At 39.2% G+C, this 15,588-nt stretch overlaps 1 protein-coding gene across 1 annotated transcript in view; it reads left to right on the top strand.

Annotated features, from left to right (window-relative positions):
* LOC121381302 overlaps positions 1–15,527 on the top strand; it is an 18,443-nt gene extending 2,916 nt beyond the window's left edge. The window contains exons 2-4 of the mRNA XM_041510560.1: positions 10,946–11,027; positions 12,274–12,380; positions 15,138–15,527. Coding sequence (XP_041366494.1) covers positions 10,946–11,027; positions 12,274–12,380; positions 15,138–15,286 — 338 coding nt within the window. The 3' untranslated portion in view covers positions 15,287–15,527. The remainder of the gene's footprint in view (positions 1–10,945; positions 11,028–12,273; positions 12,381–15,137) is intronic.
* The last annotated feature ends 61 nt before the right edge of the window (positions 15,528–15,588 follow it).

Below are 15,588 nucleotides of genomic sequence, written 5' to 3'. Positions count from 1 at the left end.
TATAGCTGCATTAGCCTAATGTTTATTTTTTAAATCATTAATTCGACATTTTACTATCTATCAGTCAACTAAGCTGCACAATGATTGAGGTACGAAATGACTGGTACGAAATGACCAAGGTACGAAATGACCAAATAACTATGGTACGAAATGGCCAGGGTAAGAAATGACTTGGGTACGAAATGACTATGGTACGAAATGACTATGGTACGAAATGACTATGGTACGAATTGACTGGTTACCGGTGCAGAAATAGGTATAGTGATAATTAATGTGTACGTCAGTTCGTCTTTTGAAACTCAATAGCAGTTTAGCAGTCAGCCTTTTCCTAAAGTTGAAATGAAGTCCTACCTTGTGCAAACATTAACTAATGGGGGTAGTGGTTGGTTTGTTTTGGGGTGTTTTTGTTGTTGTTTTTGTTTGTTTGTTGTTGTTTGTTTTTTGTTTGTTTGGTTTTTTTTTGTGTTTGTTTGTTTTGTTTTTTGGGGGGGAATTGGGTGGGGGGGGGGTCTAATAATTTCACTTTGGCCTAAATATTTTTTTTTTTCATCTATGTGCAATATACTGGCCAGTATTTTTTTTTTTTATTATTATTATTATTATTGTATTTTTTATTATGAATTTATTTTCTTTTAATTTTTTTTTTTTTTTTTATTACTTTTTATTATTACTTTTTATTATTATTATGAATTTTTTTTTTTTTTTTTTTTTTAAATTGTCCCCAGCTCATTTTGACGATGCCAGGGTTGGGGTGCCCTGATTCATCGCTTCACAGAATATGAATTAGATTATACACGCAAAATACTGGGAGTACATACACATTGTGGCGGTATGCTGATTATAGTAATAGTAATACTTATACAAATAATGTAGATGGTGATATATTTAATATTAATGCATATGTACATGTAGACAGTAGTATTTATAACACATTATAAATGGCTAGTTAATAGAAATATATTTAAATAGGCTGGTTGATGCAATGGGGACATAAAATAAATATATAAGTTAAGAAAGAAAGATTGTTAAAAAGAAAAGTTATAGTAGTTAGTTATAGTGATAAGTAATAATGTCAAAATTCACGTCAAGCGCTCGCTTGATAATTGTTTCTATTTTCTTCCATCAAATTACTTTCTTGGCTGAAGAGTCGTTTCCATGGTGCCCAGATTGTATTATACTCCTCATATTTACAGCTTTTAAAAATAATATATTTTTCTATTTCGTATTTATTTTGCAAAAGGTTTTGAGCAGCTATTATATATATACTACCCAAAAGAATTTAAGGGTCAAAAATTTATAACCAAATAAGTTTCAGAGTGTATTAGATTGATGATGTAAACTACACCAAAAATTTAATTTATTGTTCCATATTTACAAAAACCCACAAATAAACGTCACTGTATACAAGAAAGTCACATGACATGATGTCAAAGTTGAAGGTTGTCAAACATGGATTTTACACATTAGAACATTCGTTTAATAGTGTGTGAATCCACCCCTGGCACGAATACACTCGACACATCGTTGCCTCATGCTGTTGATCAGACGTCTGAAGAACTCTTGGGGAATGGCCTGCCACTCTGCCATAAGAAGTTGACCCAGATCATGAAGGTTGGCCGGAGGGGCATGGTTATCCCGAACTCTCCTGCCTAATTCGTCCCAGGCGTGCTCTATTGGGGCCAAGTCAGGCGAATATGCTGGCCAATCCATCCTGGCGATACCTTGTTGTCTGAGAAAGTCCGTTACCACCCTGGCGCGGTGGGGTCTGGCATTGTCATCCTGCAGAACTGCCCCGCCGCCAATCTGCTGAAGACCTGGGAGAACCAACGGCCGGATAATCTCATTCAGATAGCGGATTCCATTCAGATTGCCATCCACCACATAGAGGGGGGTCCTGTGGTGGATAGAGATGCCGCCCCACACCATGACGCTGCCACCACCGAACCGGTGACGTTGTCTAACGTTAACGTCAGCGAAGCGCTCCCCAGGACGTCTGTAGACACGAACCCGACCGTCGTTGAACTGGAGACTAAACCTGTACTCATCAGTGAACATCACTCGACTCCACTGAACACGTTGCCACCGTAGATGAAGCGTGCACCATTGACGTCTGGCCGTTCTGTGACGTGGTAGGAGTGGTGGTCGAACAGCCTGGCGACGGTAGCGTAGATTACTGGCTCTCAGATGATTGCGTATGGTTTGATCAGACACTCGAGTTCCAGTCGCAGTCCGCAGATTGTCACGTAATCGGCGTGCAGTGGTTGTGCGTTGACGTAGAGCCATATTGGTGATGTAGCGGTCCTCTCTATTTGTAGTGCTTCGGGGTCTTCCCGAACGTGGACGATTTCGAACAGAATTCGTTGCTTGGTACCGTTGCCACAGTCGGCCAACGACACTCTGACTGACACCAAGACTCAGAGCAACATTTCTTTGCGTATTGCCATCCTGAAGCCAAGCAATAGCCCTTCCTCGATCTTTGATAGTCAGTTGACATCGTACCATTGTCGAATTTGGAGTGTGCACCGTACACGAACGCAAGCTCCAATTATACGGAAATTCAGCATTGGGAACATGGAATACACATGCAAAGCGTGCAAATGAAGCGCTTTGTGAAAAAGCAAGTTATGGGCACTTAGCAGACCTTTCGCTTTCGCCCTAATTTACGTGCAAATGTAAGCATGTTTTCGTCATTAGAACTAGTCAACAGTGTCAATGACAGTGGATTTTAATTCATTTATGGGTTGCTTAGACCCACTTTCGTCAAAATGGAACAATACCATGCGTGACATTATGGTCTAGCTAATATAATTGACATTCAGAAAATAATGTCGAAAATATCGTCTGACCCTTAAATTCTTTTGAGTAGTATATATATATATATTTTCTTTTTCCATTTTTGTCTTGTATATATATTTAATATTTATTAATAGCCAATTTATAAATATGTTTTTTATATCGCCTATTTGTCCAAATAAAATAATTGTTTTATTTAATTTTATTCGAATTCCTTTTTTGTTTAAAATCAAATTTACAAGAGCATGCCACAGATCAGTGACTTTATTACAATAGTAAAATAAATGTGTTAAATGTTTTTGGTGAACTGCCACAGAACGTACATTCATTAGTATCTATGTACTTAATTTTATGTAGAAAAGTATTAGTTGTTAGTATTTGGTGTATAATTCTGTATTGAAACCATATCAAAGTTGTATCTTTGAGACTTATAAAAGGCACTCTATAATAGTTTCCCCATTCTTTTGAGTCAAAAGCAAAACCTTGATTTCTACATCTTATTTCTAATGTTGGTGTAATAATTTCGTGATTTAATAATTTATACATGTCTTTAACATATGACTTTTAAGAATAATATTAAATTTTACCGGAAATACAGGATTAGTTAGCAATGTAAAGTGGCCATTTCTAACATTGTCTGCTGTATTTATAAATGCCTTAATGCTATTTATAAGCGATGAATATTCTAAAAAGTGTGAATTTACGTTATATATTTTTTTTAATTTCTCAAATGTAAAGAAATTTCCATCTTCATCAAGAAGATCGTTTATAAATATGGTTTTGTATTTATTGTTATATTGCTGTTGTACCAAATATTTGAGCTTAAAATGTCTTCTATTTTTTTCAAAATTTGTTTTTGTTGAATTATCTCCCAACTGTATAAAACATCTTTCCAAAACATGTTTTTTAATTTCTTTCTTTTTATATTCAAATAATAATCTCCATTTATTGCAAGATCTCTATTGGATAAGTTAGTAGTAGATTCAAACAGTTTAATCCATTTTGGGTTACCTAAAAATAGTCTCCTAAGCCATGAAGCTTTTAAAGCCATCATGAAATTATATATATTTAACATTTGTAATCCACCATATTTGAATTCTTGAGCTAATAAAACTGGTTTTATTTTATCGGGTTTATTTTGCCAAATGAATTTATGAAATAATCTATTCAAATTGTCAACTTCTTTTTTGGATGGGTTTGGTAGTGAAGTTAGTAAATATGTAATTTTAGGTATTATTAGTGTTTTTAATACGGTTATTCTTCCTAAGACAGTTAACTTCCTTATTGACCAAAGTTTTATCAAAAGTTTCATTTCATTAATTTTTGTGGGGTAATTCGCTTTAACAATTAATTGTAAATTTACTGTAAACGTTATTCCGAGCATCTTAAATTCTGTTGTATTCCATTCCAATTTCCATCTTGAATGGTGATAAACATCTTTTGAGGGTTTTTTACTGCCTATCCAAATAGCTTTTGATTTTGTATAATTTATTTTTAATCCAGAGACTGTGGCATAATATTATAATATTGTTAAAGTATTAATCAGAGATCCAGGAGTTCCGTCCAATATAAAAGTTGTATCGTCTGCGTATTGGGATATTAACTATTGTTCACCATCGATTGCTATTCCATTTATGTTTTCGTTATTTTGTATTAATATAGCTAGAATTTCAGCGCAAATAATAAAAATATAAGGAGAAAGTGGATCACCTTGTCTACATCCTCTTTCTAATTTAAACGTTTCTGACAGAAAGCCATTTTGAATCACCCTCGACACTGAATTGTTATATAGAGTTTTAATCCAGTTTTTAATTGAGGCTTTGAAATAAAAAATGTCTAATGAGTTTTCAATAAATGCCCATAATACAGAGTCGAAAGCTTTTTCAAAATCTACCAAAAGCAGGAGACCTGGTATATCGTGGACGTCCGTGTAGTGCATGATATCATATATTAATCGAATGTTTTCACCAATATATCTACCTTTAATGAAACCAGTTTGATCGTTACTAATTATTTTATCTAGCACTGTTTTTATTCTATTGGCAATACAGCCTGAAGCTAGTTTATAAGTACAGTTAAGCAATGTTAAAGGCCTCCAATTTTTTAAAAACTGTTTTGGTTTATTTAGTTTGGGAATACAGGTAATGATACCCAGCTTTTGGACTTCAGACATTTCTTTGACAATATAACTATAATTTATTGATCTAATGATAAAATAATCTAAATCAATCCAAAAGAACTTGAAGAATTCAACAGTGAATCCATCAGACCCAGGGCTTTTTTCATTTTTCATATTGTTTAAAAATGGTAGCACTTCTGAATGTTTTATTTCTCCTTCCAGTGCATTTGCTTCCTCGTTAGTTAGCTTATTATAATTAAGTCCATTTAATTTATCTATAATCTCGTCACTTGCTTCACTTGAGGGCGCAGAGTACAGTTTTTTATAAAATGTTTGGGTTTCTAAAAGAATTTGTTTCTGATTTGTTATTTCTAGCCTTGATATTATCTTGCTGTAATAATTTCTCGATTCCATATTGCAGAAGTATTTCGTTGGCTTTTCTCCTTCTTCCACCCATTTCGCTCTTGATCTTATATAATGTCCCTTTAATTTCTCTTCTCTTAATTTCTCTATATGCTCATATACCACGAAGGTTTCGAGCATGTCTATCTCGAGTCCTGTCTCTGGATAGCCAGGGGCTTGACTCGGGACAGATAATTTACCGGGCAATTTTGACATTAATGATCTAAATGAAAAGTGGGACAATTATACATGTTTTTAAAGCGCGTTCCAAAAATAATAAAATAATACAGAACTCGATAATTTCTTTTTAAATTTTGTCGCACAAACGATCGGGCTCTAAAATTAAAAATTATTTTTTATTAAAAAATTTACCATTTAAAACCCAATATAAAAAAGGGGAAGGTTGGACAGGAAAGGGTTTGGCCCACGCCCAGGAAGTTTTGTTATTTGTTGGGGGAAAAAAAGAGGGGCATCAATCGTATCGGGAACATTGGCGTGACCGGCAGCCCCGGGGAAAGAGGGGAGGGGGTGCAAGGAAATCCCCGGACAGACCTACCTCTCCCTACGGCCGAAATCGCCTACGCCTAAGCGCCTAAACCCTAACTTCCGGTGATATTCCCCATTCCCCCACCTCCCCCCCCCCAACAACCCGTCCAGCCGCAGTGCCCCCCAGTCTCGATACCCCTCAAGATGAGGTAATAGTCCAGCGTTGGTGCTGCTAGGAGAGCAGCACATATTGATATCTGTATCCAACGCTGGTTAACTGTAGAGAAGAAGACGGGGGTGTTGAGAGAAAGTTTTGCGTCTGGTGAGTCGTGGTGAGCGAAACGTATTCCGTCGATCCCGAAGTGAAGAGGCGCCTCTCTGGCAACCAGGAGAACAAAAACGTTACGTCATTCAACAGACGCTGGCACCACTTTAATGTATAAAAACCGAACGGGGGGGGGGGGGGGGGGGGGGGGATAAAAAAAAACACTGTCTCCCCCGCCGGCATAGGAACAGCGCACTGCCCTATCAAATTAAAAAAAAAAATTATTTCAATGATTAAAAATATATAAGAATAAGAAAAACACATTAAAAAACGAGCACGCTTGTAACCTATCAGATATTTTTAAAAACAATAACAACAAAGTATAAATTAATGTCATGAATGTGTCACAGATTACTGGTAGCCAAATAGTATTTAGTGAAATGTTGCACGTGAAAGCATACAAAAAGAATTTAAGAAGAGAATTGTGGATCCGTTTTTGTTTTCGTACGATCGCAAGTGTTCTATTTTCAGGTTTTTATACACCGTGGCGAAGTTGCATGCATCGCCATAGAACCGATGTCTGTCCCGTAGTAATTACTATATGATATTTGAAATATCTGCAAAATGAATACATAAACTACATAACAAGGAATACAAATTTCATACATGGCTTCAGTTTACTAGATTGTCAAAAACATTTTCATTGGTCGGCTGTTGACAAATACAGCCAATAGATAAACGTCTTAGTAATAGCATGAAACAGTCGATAATACCAAGTTCAGGTTGCAATGGAGAATGCAAAATGATAAGCTCTGTTTAATAAACTCGGGATTTAAAAATATAGAACATTTAAAATATGTTCAGAAATGGTGCCTTCAAAAAAAAAAAAAAGATATCTAATTTCGAAAAAATTCCGGATATTTGGCATTAAGTTGGTCGCCCTGTGATGGTCGGAAGTTGATAAATTGGGTGTCCCCGAGGTTACGCCGGCGTATGTATTGCGCTGAGAGAGCCGAGTTGGATTTCGTATCGACTCAGTCTTTGTAGAATTTTGCGCCAGCTGCTAAGGCCTGGGGGGTGGGCGGGGAACCGCTACGTTACCCCTGGTAGACTCACCTGTGGGAGCGCGTCTCTCTACCAAAATGCGGATCGCCCTCCTGTAATCCGGGCACTCCCTGTCGTGAGTGCAACGGTCACCCCTACAATTTGCACACGACGATGATGATAACTAGTTTAACGTGCCCATATACCACTAGGGTTTCGAACACGCCCATCCCGAGTCCGACCTCCGATAAGATCGGTGGCCTGACTCGGAATGGAGGGGAGGGGGGGGGGGGGGGAGGGGGTTGAAAATGGGCAGAATTTTGAAAATAGCAATTAGTAAAAAAGTTAATAGAATAAATAAAATTTAAAAAAAAGGTTACAAGCCAAAAATAAAAAGAATTGACTGCTCGGCCGAATATTTATATAATTTGAAGCATTTTAGAAGGACAGTCCAAAATTAATAAGAGAAAAAAGAAAAGATTGGACTATTTAATAATATTTAAAAATAAAGAAGTAATTTCGACATAAAATTTTGAACGCAGATCTAAAAGTTAAAAATCCGATCGATATGTCCACGCGAGTGGCCTCGTTAAGGCTGTTTGGGTGCACAGCTTAAAGGGACGAGATGGGTTGCATCCCGTTAAGAAAACCCCTAGATTGACAGTCGATAGACGTTGAAGGTGTAGTGCTGTGCTGAAATACAGATATAGGTCGTGTACAAGGATTTTCGGGGGACCTTTTGGGTTGGGCCGAGCCGCACCTAAAACAGATTGGGTGCTACACTTTTTTTGTGAATGTCCCCATTTCTGGCACCTGGCACATTTTATTGGTTTTGGAATGAAGGAAAGCAGACGATGTACCACCACCTTCACCCTAATGGTATCCACCCCCGTGGGTCGGCCCAAAAGGACGCCCAGATACCCATTTGCCCATACCGTTACATTAACGATGGACAAATTAAGATTGTCCTGTCTGAGGGAGTGGAGGAGAGCTCCCCCTTGAACTCCCCTCAAGTCAGTTTTAACTAACTTCCTTAAATTAGGGAGAGGGGCACCACCGCCCTGTTGTTTACTAACCTCCTCTTGTCACTGTCTGATAGGAGGCAGAAGTTGGCGTTTGGGTGGGAGGGGGCCTAACTTGATTTAAGTTTAGTAGGAAGGCTAGTGTTAAACGTGGCCTTTGTTGACGGGATTCATTATTAGTTTCCGGTGACGTAACTTTCCGGCGTTTCCACTTTTTATGGGTTACTTTGGTAAAGCTACTATCGGGAGGGGGGGGGGGGGGGGGGGGGGGGGGGCGGGCGCATATTTCAGCTAAGCAGCCGTCCCAAAAAGCTAGCCCGACCATCTACGAACTGGCTGACGGAGTTGCGGCAATCGGGACTGCAACGCTCTCTGGAGCTCCAGCGGGAACGGCGAAGCCAGGTTCGGAGCTTTCCGTACTTTGGGTTCGGCTTGAGAGCTGAGTGCCTACGTGCACAATCGCCCTCCCCCTGGGGGAGTGGGGTATCGCGCCTGGCACGCTTCGAAGGGGTAGATGACAGCGGTGTAGTTTTAATGGCAGCTTTAACATCTCCTAATGGGTCTCAAGATAAACCGTCTGTCCTTGAAATTGACACATCGGGCAGACTCGAACGGTCGGATGAAAAAGTGTTTCAAAAGCCGAACGGTTAGCGCGTTCGACCGCTAACTTTACCGCGATGGTATTGAGACTTTTGTCCATCTGGGCCATGATTCTATCAACCGCAATGGTCATAAATTATTACTCACATGTGAGACTAGGGTCAGAGTATCTGGCAATACCTGTCCCTAGCTAGAACACGTGTAAAACGAAGTATAGCCCCGGGGCTCAACAACGCGGACGAGCACAAAAAGGCACAACAGACTTACTTAATACTTTCACTCTTCTGTCAGCTCCAGGCTAATTAATACCACATGTGGTAATGCTAATTAAAAACTTGTAAACACTTAATTAACACTGACATATGGCAGTGAGCATCCACCTCGCCCACCGGCTCACCTGGGAATGTCCCAAAATGCTTGTTTTTCATCTACTGGATGGGAGAAAAATAATCCTCCATTATGTATCCATGTGGGACAGGGCTATTCCACCTTCGGGTACATAATATGATGTCAGGGACGAGGCTTACAAATTATGTACCCTCGGGTGGAATAGCCCTGTCCTACATGGACACATATGAAGGATTCTTTTATTCTCTCATCCTCAGGTATATGGAACAGTTATCCCAGGAAAGAAAACCATGTAAGAAATTTGTATCTTACATGGGATATCATGCGCTTGCGTTTAACATGACGTCGTTGGTAATATATGACGGCATATTAATGTGAGGTGGTGACGTGACGTCATTAGACAGTTTTAAATTAATCTTTTGTTATTAAAATCTTCATTTTAAAAGCTATCTTGTTAATTTGTAGTGTTAAATATTATTTAACACATGAAACAAAGATGGCAAATACGATAGTGTAGTTTATTTATGACAAAATGGTCAAATAAAAAAGTTACTTGTTTAGCCATCTTTGTCTTTTCGTGAAAAATAGAGATTATACGAGCTTGTGTGTCGTACTGATTTTATGAAACGAGTGTCAGGATTATTATATTACCCTCGCTCTCGCCCGGGTAATACATGAATCCTGACACGAGTTTCGTAAAATCAGTACGACTCACACGCTAGTGTAAATATTTCTTTATTATCCACCTTATCCTCTTCTTTTTTTTTTTTCTTTTTTTTTTTATTATTATTATTATTAAAAAAAATGTTTAATGAATAACAAGCTAGGACCATGTCAAAACGTTTGAAACGCAACTAAAAAGAGACGACGGAATGACGTCATTTTTATAAGCGTTTACACTGAGGAAGCTACATTAAGTTATGACGTCACTTCACAAAATTACGTTATTCGTGGTGCACGTGAAATCATTATGATACACGTGGGTCATACTGATTATATTTTCCTGAATATCTTGAACTATGTGGATAATAAAATGGTTTATTTACCGAATGAATGAGAGTGGCAAGGCTCGTCACAGGTCGAAATTTTCACCACCTCGGGTGTACTTTTTCTATCCCACATGACCGCATATGATGGAGTCTTATAATTCACCATATGTGTGTGTGTCTCTCTCTGTCTCTCTATCTCTGTCTCTCTCTGTCTCTCTGTGTGTGTGTGTGTGTGTCTCTCTCGTTGTCCGTCTCTCTCTCTCTCTGTCTCTCTCTCTCTCTCTCTCTCTCTCTCTCTCTCTCTCTCTCTCTCTCTCTCTCTCTCTCTCTCTCTCTCTCTCTCTCTCTCTCTCTCTCTCTCTCTCTCTCTCTCTCTATGTGTGTGTTTGTGTGTGTGTCTGTTAGTCTCTGTGTGTTTGTGTGTGTGTGTCACTGTCTGTGTGTGTGTTTGTGTATGTGTGTCACTGTCTGTGTGTGTCTGTGTCTGTCTGTGTGCATGTGTGCGTGTGTGTGTGTATGTGTGTGTGTTTTCGTGTTTTCGCGCGCGCGTATGAATAGATAGTCATAAAGAAATAGACAAACAGATAGATGTATAGACTGACAGACATACAGACAGACATATATATATATATATATATATATATATATATATATATATATATATATATATATATATATATATATATATATACGTATACGTATACGTGTGTGTGTGTGTGTGTGTGTGTGTGTGTGTGTGTGTGTGTGTGTGTTTATGTAGGCAGGCAGGCAGGCAGACAGACAGACAGATAGAGACATAGATAGACAGATAGATAGATAGATAGATAGATACCTGGTTTCGAGGATATGTAAAGAATACTACGTTCCTTTCTTTCAGTGACTGAGGCTCTTCGCGAGTGCACCGATAAATACGGACACGATTGTGATTGTTGTGACGGAAAGTGTTGTGTAATATGGACGTGAGTAGATATTGTTCAAGGTGTATCATTGACATAACAATGGTAGGTACAGGGTTCGCAGCCCGGTACCGGCTCCCACCCAGAACGAGTTTTAACGACTCAATGGGTAGGTGTAAGACCACTACACCCTCTTTTGTCTCACGAACCACTTACCACTGATATAACCCACTGTCCTGGAAAGACAGCCCTTAGACTGACAGACTGCTGTTTGTGCCCAGGACAGCGTGCTTGAAACTTAATTGGATAAAAAAAAACCCCACAAAGTACGGAAAAGTACCCCCCCCCCCCCCCCCCCCCCCACACACACACACACCCTACCCCGTTCCAACCATTGCCCCTCCACTGGTTTATCAAATGCCGTGACATGTCATGTCCTCTTTGTGGGAAATTGCATATAAAAGATCCCTTGCTATTAATGGGGGAAAAAGCTGCTTTCCTCTGAAAAATTAAGTAACAAAATTACCAAATGTTTGACATCCAATTGCCTGTGATCAATTAACAATGCACTGCAGTAGTCCGGGAGCCAAGTCTGAAAAGAGTCCTAGAAAATGGTTAAGCACAACACCCACTGTTATTTGCTTACTTATGCCCGTCGTCCCTTCTGGGGCATAGGCCGTTGACTACAGTTTTCTAGAGTTGTCTATCCTGGGCTCTGGATTCAAGCTGTCTTCTTGGTGTCCACCTGGAGGTCCCTTCGGCATGTGTTCTTTGGGCGGCTTCTTTTTCTTCTGCCTTGTGGGTTCCATGTCAGAGCCTGGCTGGTGATAGTCGATGCAACATCTACTGTACAGATGGTTTATCATTTCAGGCTGTTTAGGGGTTGCCTCTGGAACATTCGTAGCCCTGGTGTACAGTTGAATTGTGGCAGCAATAATAGGTGACGGCCTATTTTTAATGATGTAAGCCGTTATACTGTTAATCAGCTAGCAGCGATATGGATATGATTTTTTTCTTCAAGATGTTGGTAAATGGCGGCCATCTTGGGGGGGGAAAAATCATGATTTTTGCACCTAAGCTATCCCCACAAAGCCACCCCACCCCACCCCTATTTGAAAAATGGCTGCTACCTAGTGTTGCTGCCACAATTCAACTGTACATCAGGGCTAGGAATGTTCCTGGGTCATCCCCCAAGCAGCCCGAAATGATAAACCATCGACTATTTTGTTTTCTGGTCTTGGCTCTCGGACTGTAGTATTGTAGTTACATAAAAGAAAGTCATTTGTTTTAATTCTTTCTTTTTTTTCAGATTGTATGACACCTTAATATTTGTAGGTGTTGTAGTTTTCATTATCGCCTGCTGTGTGGCATGTTGCGGTTGGCATTTTTACCATCGAGATACTACCACCACACGACGTAAGCAAGCTTTCAGGTCCTTTCGAGCAGGGTTTGTGTGGGAGGATGTGGGAAAGGTGTGGGGCGTTTATTCGCGTGGTGTAAGGGTGAATGTATCGGTGTATGCTTAGCGTAATAAGGGTGATTTGATTTGATTTCAACTTATTTTCGTGCTTATATCCAATTAAGGTTCAAGCACGCTGTCCTGGGCACACACCTCAGCTATCTGGGCTGCCTGTCCAGGACAGTGGGTTAGTTGTTAGTTTGTTAGTGGTTAGTGAGAGAGAAGAGGGTGTAGTGGCCTTACACCTACCCATTGAGCCCTTAAGAACTCGCTCTGGGTTGGAGCCGGTACCGGGCTGCGAACCCTGTACCTACCAGCCTGTAGTCCGATGGCTTAACCACTACGCCACCGAGGCCGGTAATAAGGGTGATCACTAAAGGTTGAATTTACAACGCCTGTTTTTATCTGGTACTTGTGTAACTTCTGTACATATACTGCTCACAAAAAGTAAGGGATATTGAAATATGTTTAACATTTACTACATCATTGCAACTCGGCTACAACTGCAACTCCAACAGGCGACAGGGATCCGCGTAAGCACACAAACAAGGTGTATACTACTGAATCAAATCCCATAAATGACAATAGTAACATATGTGGCTAAAACCCCTACCTGCAGCGTATCAATCGACATAAACACCCCGGATATAAATACAACCAGCCCTTACCCTTAAAGTGAATCAGAAAACACTGGGGGTCAAGCTGCTCATTTCAGATATTACGGGTAGCGTCTATGACTACCCTAGTTCCGCTCAAAAGTTGATTACTTTTGTTTTTACAGATACCCCATACATGTTTCAAGCACAAGGCTACTTGACACAGTGGTACTAGATGAAATAAAACTGGAAACATTTTTTGCCCAGATGAAACTAATTTTGTTTTACACTCACATTTATCACCAATCATAGGACTTGTGGAGTTAACTTCTCTATCAAAAGTTCGGTGTACTTCGAACTTTGACCCAGCCGGAAGTTATTTGGTTTAGTACTACCAACAGTTCGAAACCGTCTGTAACAGTATAGGTGAATGCTACCATGAGACTAATATGGAACCTCATGATTGGCATGGAAATGGATCAATAACGGTGTGGGCGGCATCACCATGACATGCAAAACAGATATCCAGCTATTTCAAGGAAGAGTCACAGGTCTGTACCACAGAGATAACATCATCAATCGCCGCGTTCTATCATTTGCTTTATCATTTGCTCGTTGTCGTGGCGCAGGATTTATGTTCCAGGATGGCAATGCTAGAGCTCACCGTGCACGTGTTGTCAGAGATCATCTACAGTGGTATCAAATCCAGACCTTGTCTTGGCCAGCAATGTCCCCTGGCCTTTTGCCCGTAGAACACGTCTGGGATATCCTTGGTATACGTAACGTAAAGAACCACCGAAAACGCTGGTGGGATTAGGCATGTTACTGCCGGAAGAGTAGCATCAGATTCCACAAAATCAACATAGGTCGTCTTATGATAACCATGCGGCAAAGATGCAATGCATGTATTGACGCTAGAGGAGGTTCAACACGATATTGATATCTTGTGATTTTTATGACTCCATCCCTGACTGGCATAACATTTATAGTGGGACTTAAAACATCTTTCATGTTGTTTAAACCAATGAAATCCAGTGCACATGTAAGTTATGTATATATTAAAGTTGAACTAAATGTTGGAATTATTTCAATGTTACAGAACGTTGGTAATGTGGGTGAATATCCCCTACTTTTTTGTGAGCAGTATATATTTGCGATGCTTAAACATATGCGTTTAAGATAGACAGCTTCGTAATTTCGGCTCTAATTGTTGTATATTGATTTGTATTACGAGATATGCAGCTGGTTTAGTGTACTCTATATTTGCCTATTCTAGATGTTGTACACGAAATTTAATTACGAGATATACAACTTGCTTAATGTACTCTGTATTTGCCTATTCTAGATGTTGAACACGAAATTTAATTACGAGATATACAACTTGCTTAATGTACTCTGTATTTGCCTATCTGCAGTTTGTTAAAGTCGCAGACCCCAGTTTCAACCTGTAAAAATGGAAACTAAGACTAGTTAATCTGCAACCATTAACACTTTTGGATAAAGTTACAACAGAGTGAAATAGGAGTCTGTGACACTGAAACGGGGAAATACCTTTAAAAATAGACTAAAACTTGACTCCATAACTATTACTTCTCAGATTAAAAAAAAAAAGTAAAAAAATGAAAAATGCATTTTGTGGTATTAAAAACAATCTGATGAACAGAAACAGTTCGGATATACGAAAATTAATAATCTAAACAATAAAATGTAAGTAAATGATGATTTCAGTTGTGAAAAAAAAAATGGATCTAACTGTGAAAAATATGCGATAGTGTTTAAAAACTCAGGGGCGGATTATGGGGGTTTTTTTTTGCAGTTACACGCCCTCCTCCCCCCCCCCCCCCCCCCCCCCCGGCTAAAAATAAACCCAATCTCACCACGAATATCTAAATTGATATCCACGTAAAATTTATAATTTCAAATTATAAACATTTACACATTGTTTTGGACCTCCCCCCCCCCCCTTTACCTAAAGCATAATCCGCCCCTGAAACTAGGGTCGGTCACTTGAATGCATTATTTATTTGCCTATTCTACATATGTTGCGCGTGCTGTTTACTCCGTCAGTTTTAGAAATTGTAATCACAAGTAAAAGTATATTAAAAAACAACATTTCAGTCTCCTCGGCTGTGAACATTACCAGATTCGTGCTGCCAGGAGAAGCCACCCCAGGGCTCGTCAACCCCTCGCCCTATAGCCTGCCTGTACAGCAGACAACAAACAACGCACAGATTCCGATGGATGCTGTTTACTCGTACGACCAGTGATTGTTGTTGACGTCATACATAACATCTTGACGTCATTGTACTTGTTATTATATATGAATAGTAGTGGAATATCTAAATTCAGTTATTTGTGAATCTTCAAAATCAAGAAAAATACAGGTATTTTCAGTCTCAAGGAAATTACTAATAGGGTCATAATTATAAAGAGGACTCGTTTTAAATAGTTCAGTTAAATTGTGTAGTTTATTTATGATAAAATGGTCAATTAAAAAAAGTTCAGTCATCTTTGTCTGTTCGTGTAAAATAATGGGTTTATTTACCGAATAAATGAGAGAAAAAGACTC

The sequence above is a fragment of the Gigantopelta aegis genome, chromosome 2, assembly GCF_016097555.1.
Source record: "Gigantopelta aegis isolate Gae_Host chromosome 2, Gae_host_genome, whole genome shotgun sequence".
In the NCBI taxonomy this organism is placed as follows: Eukaryota; Metazoa; Mollusca; class Gastropoda; order Neomphalida; family Peltospiridae; genus Gigantopelta; species Gigantopelta aegis.
This window is presented reverse-complemented; position numbering and strand designations above follow the sequence as displayed.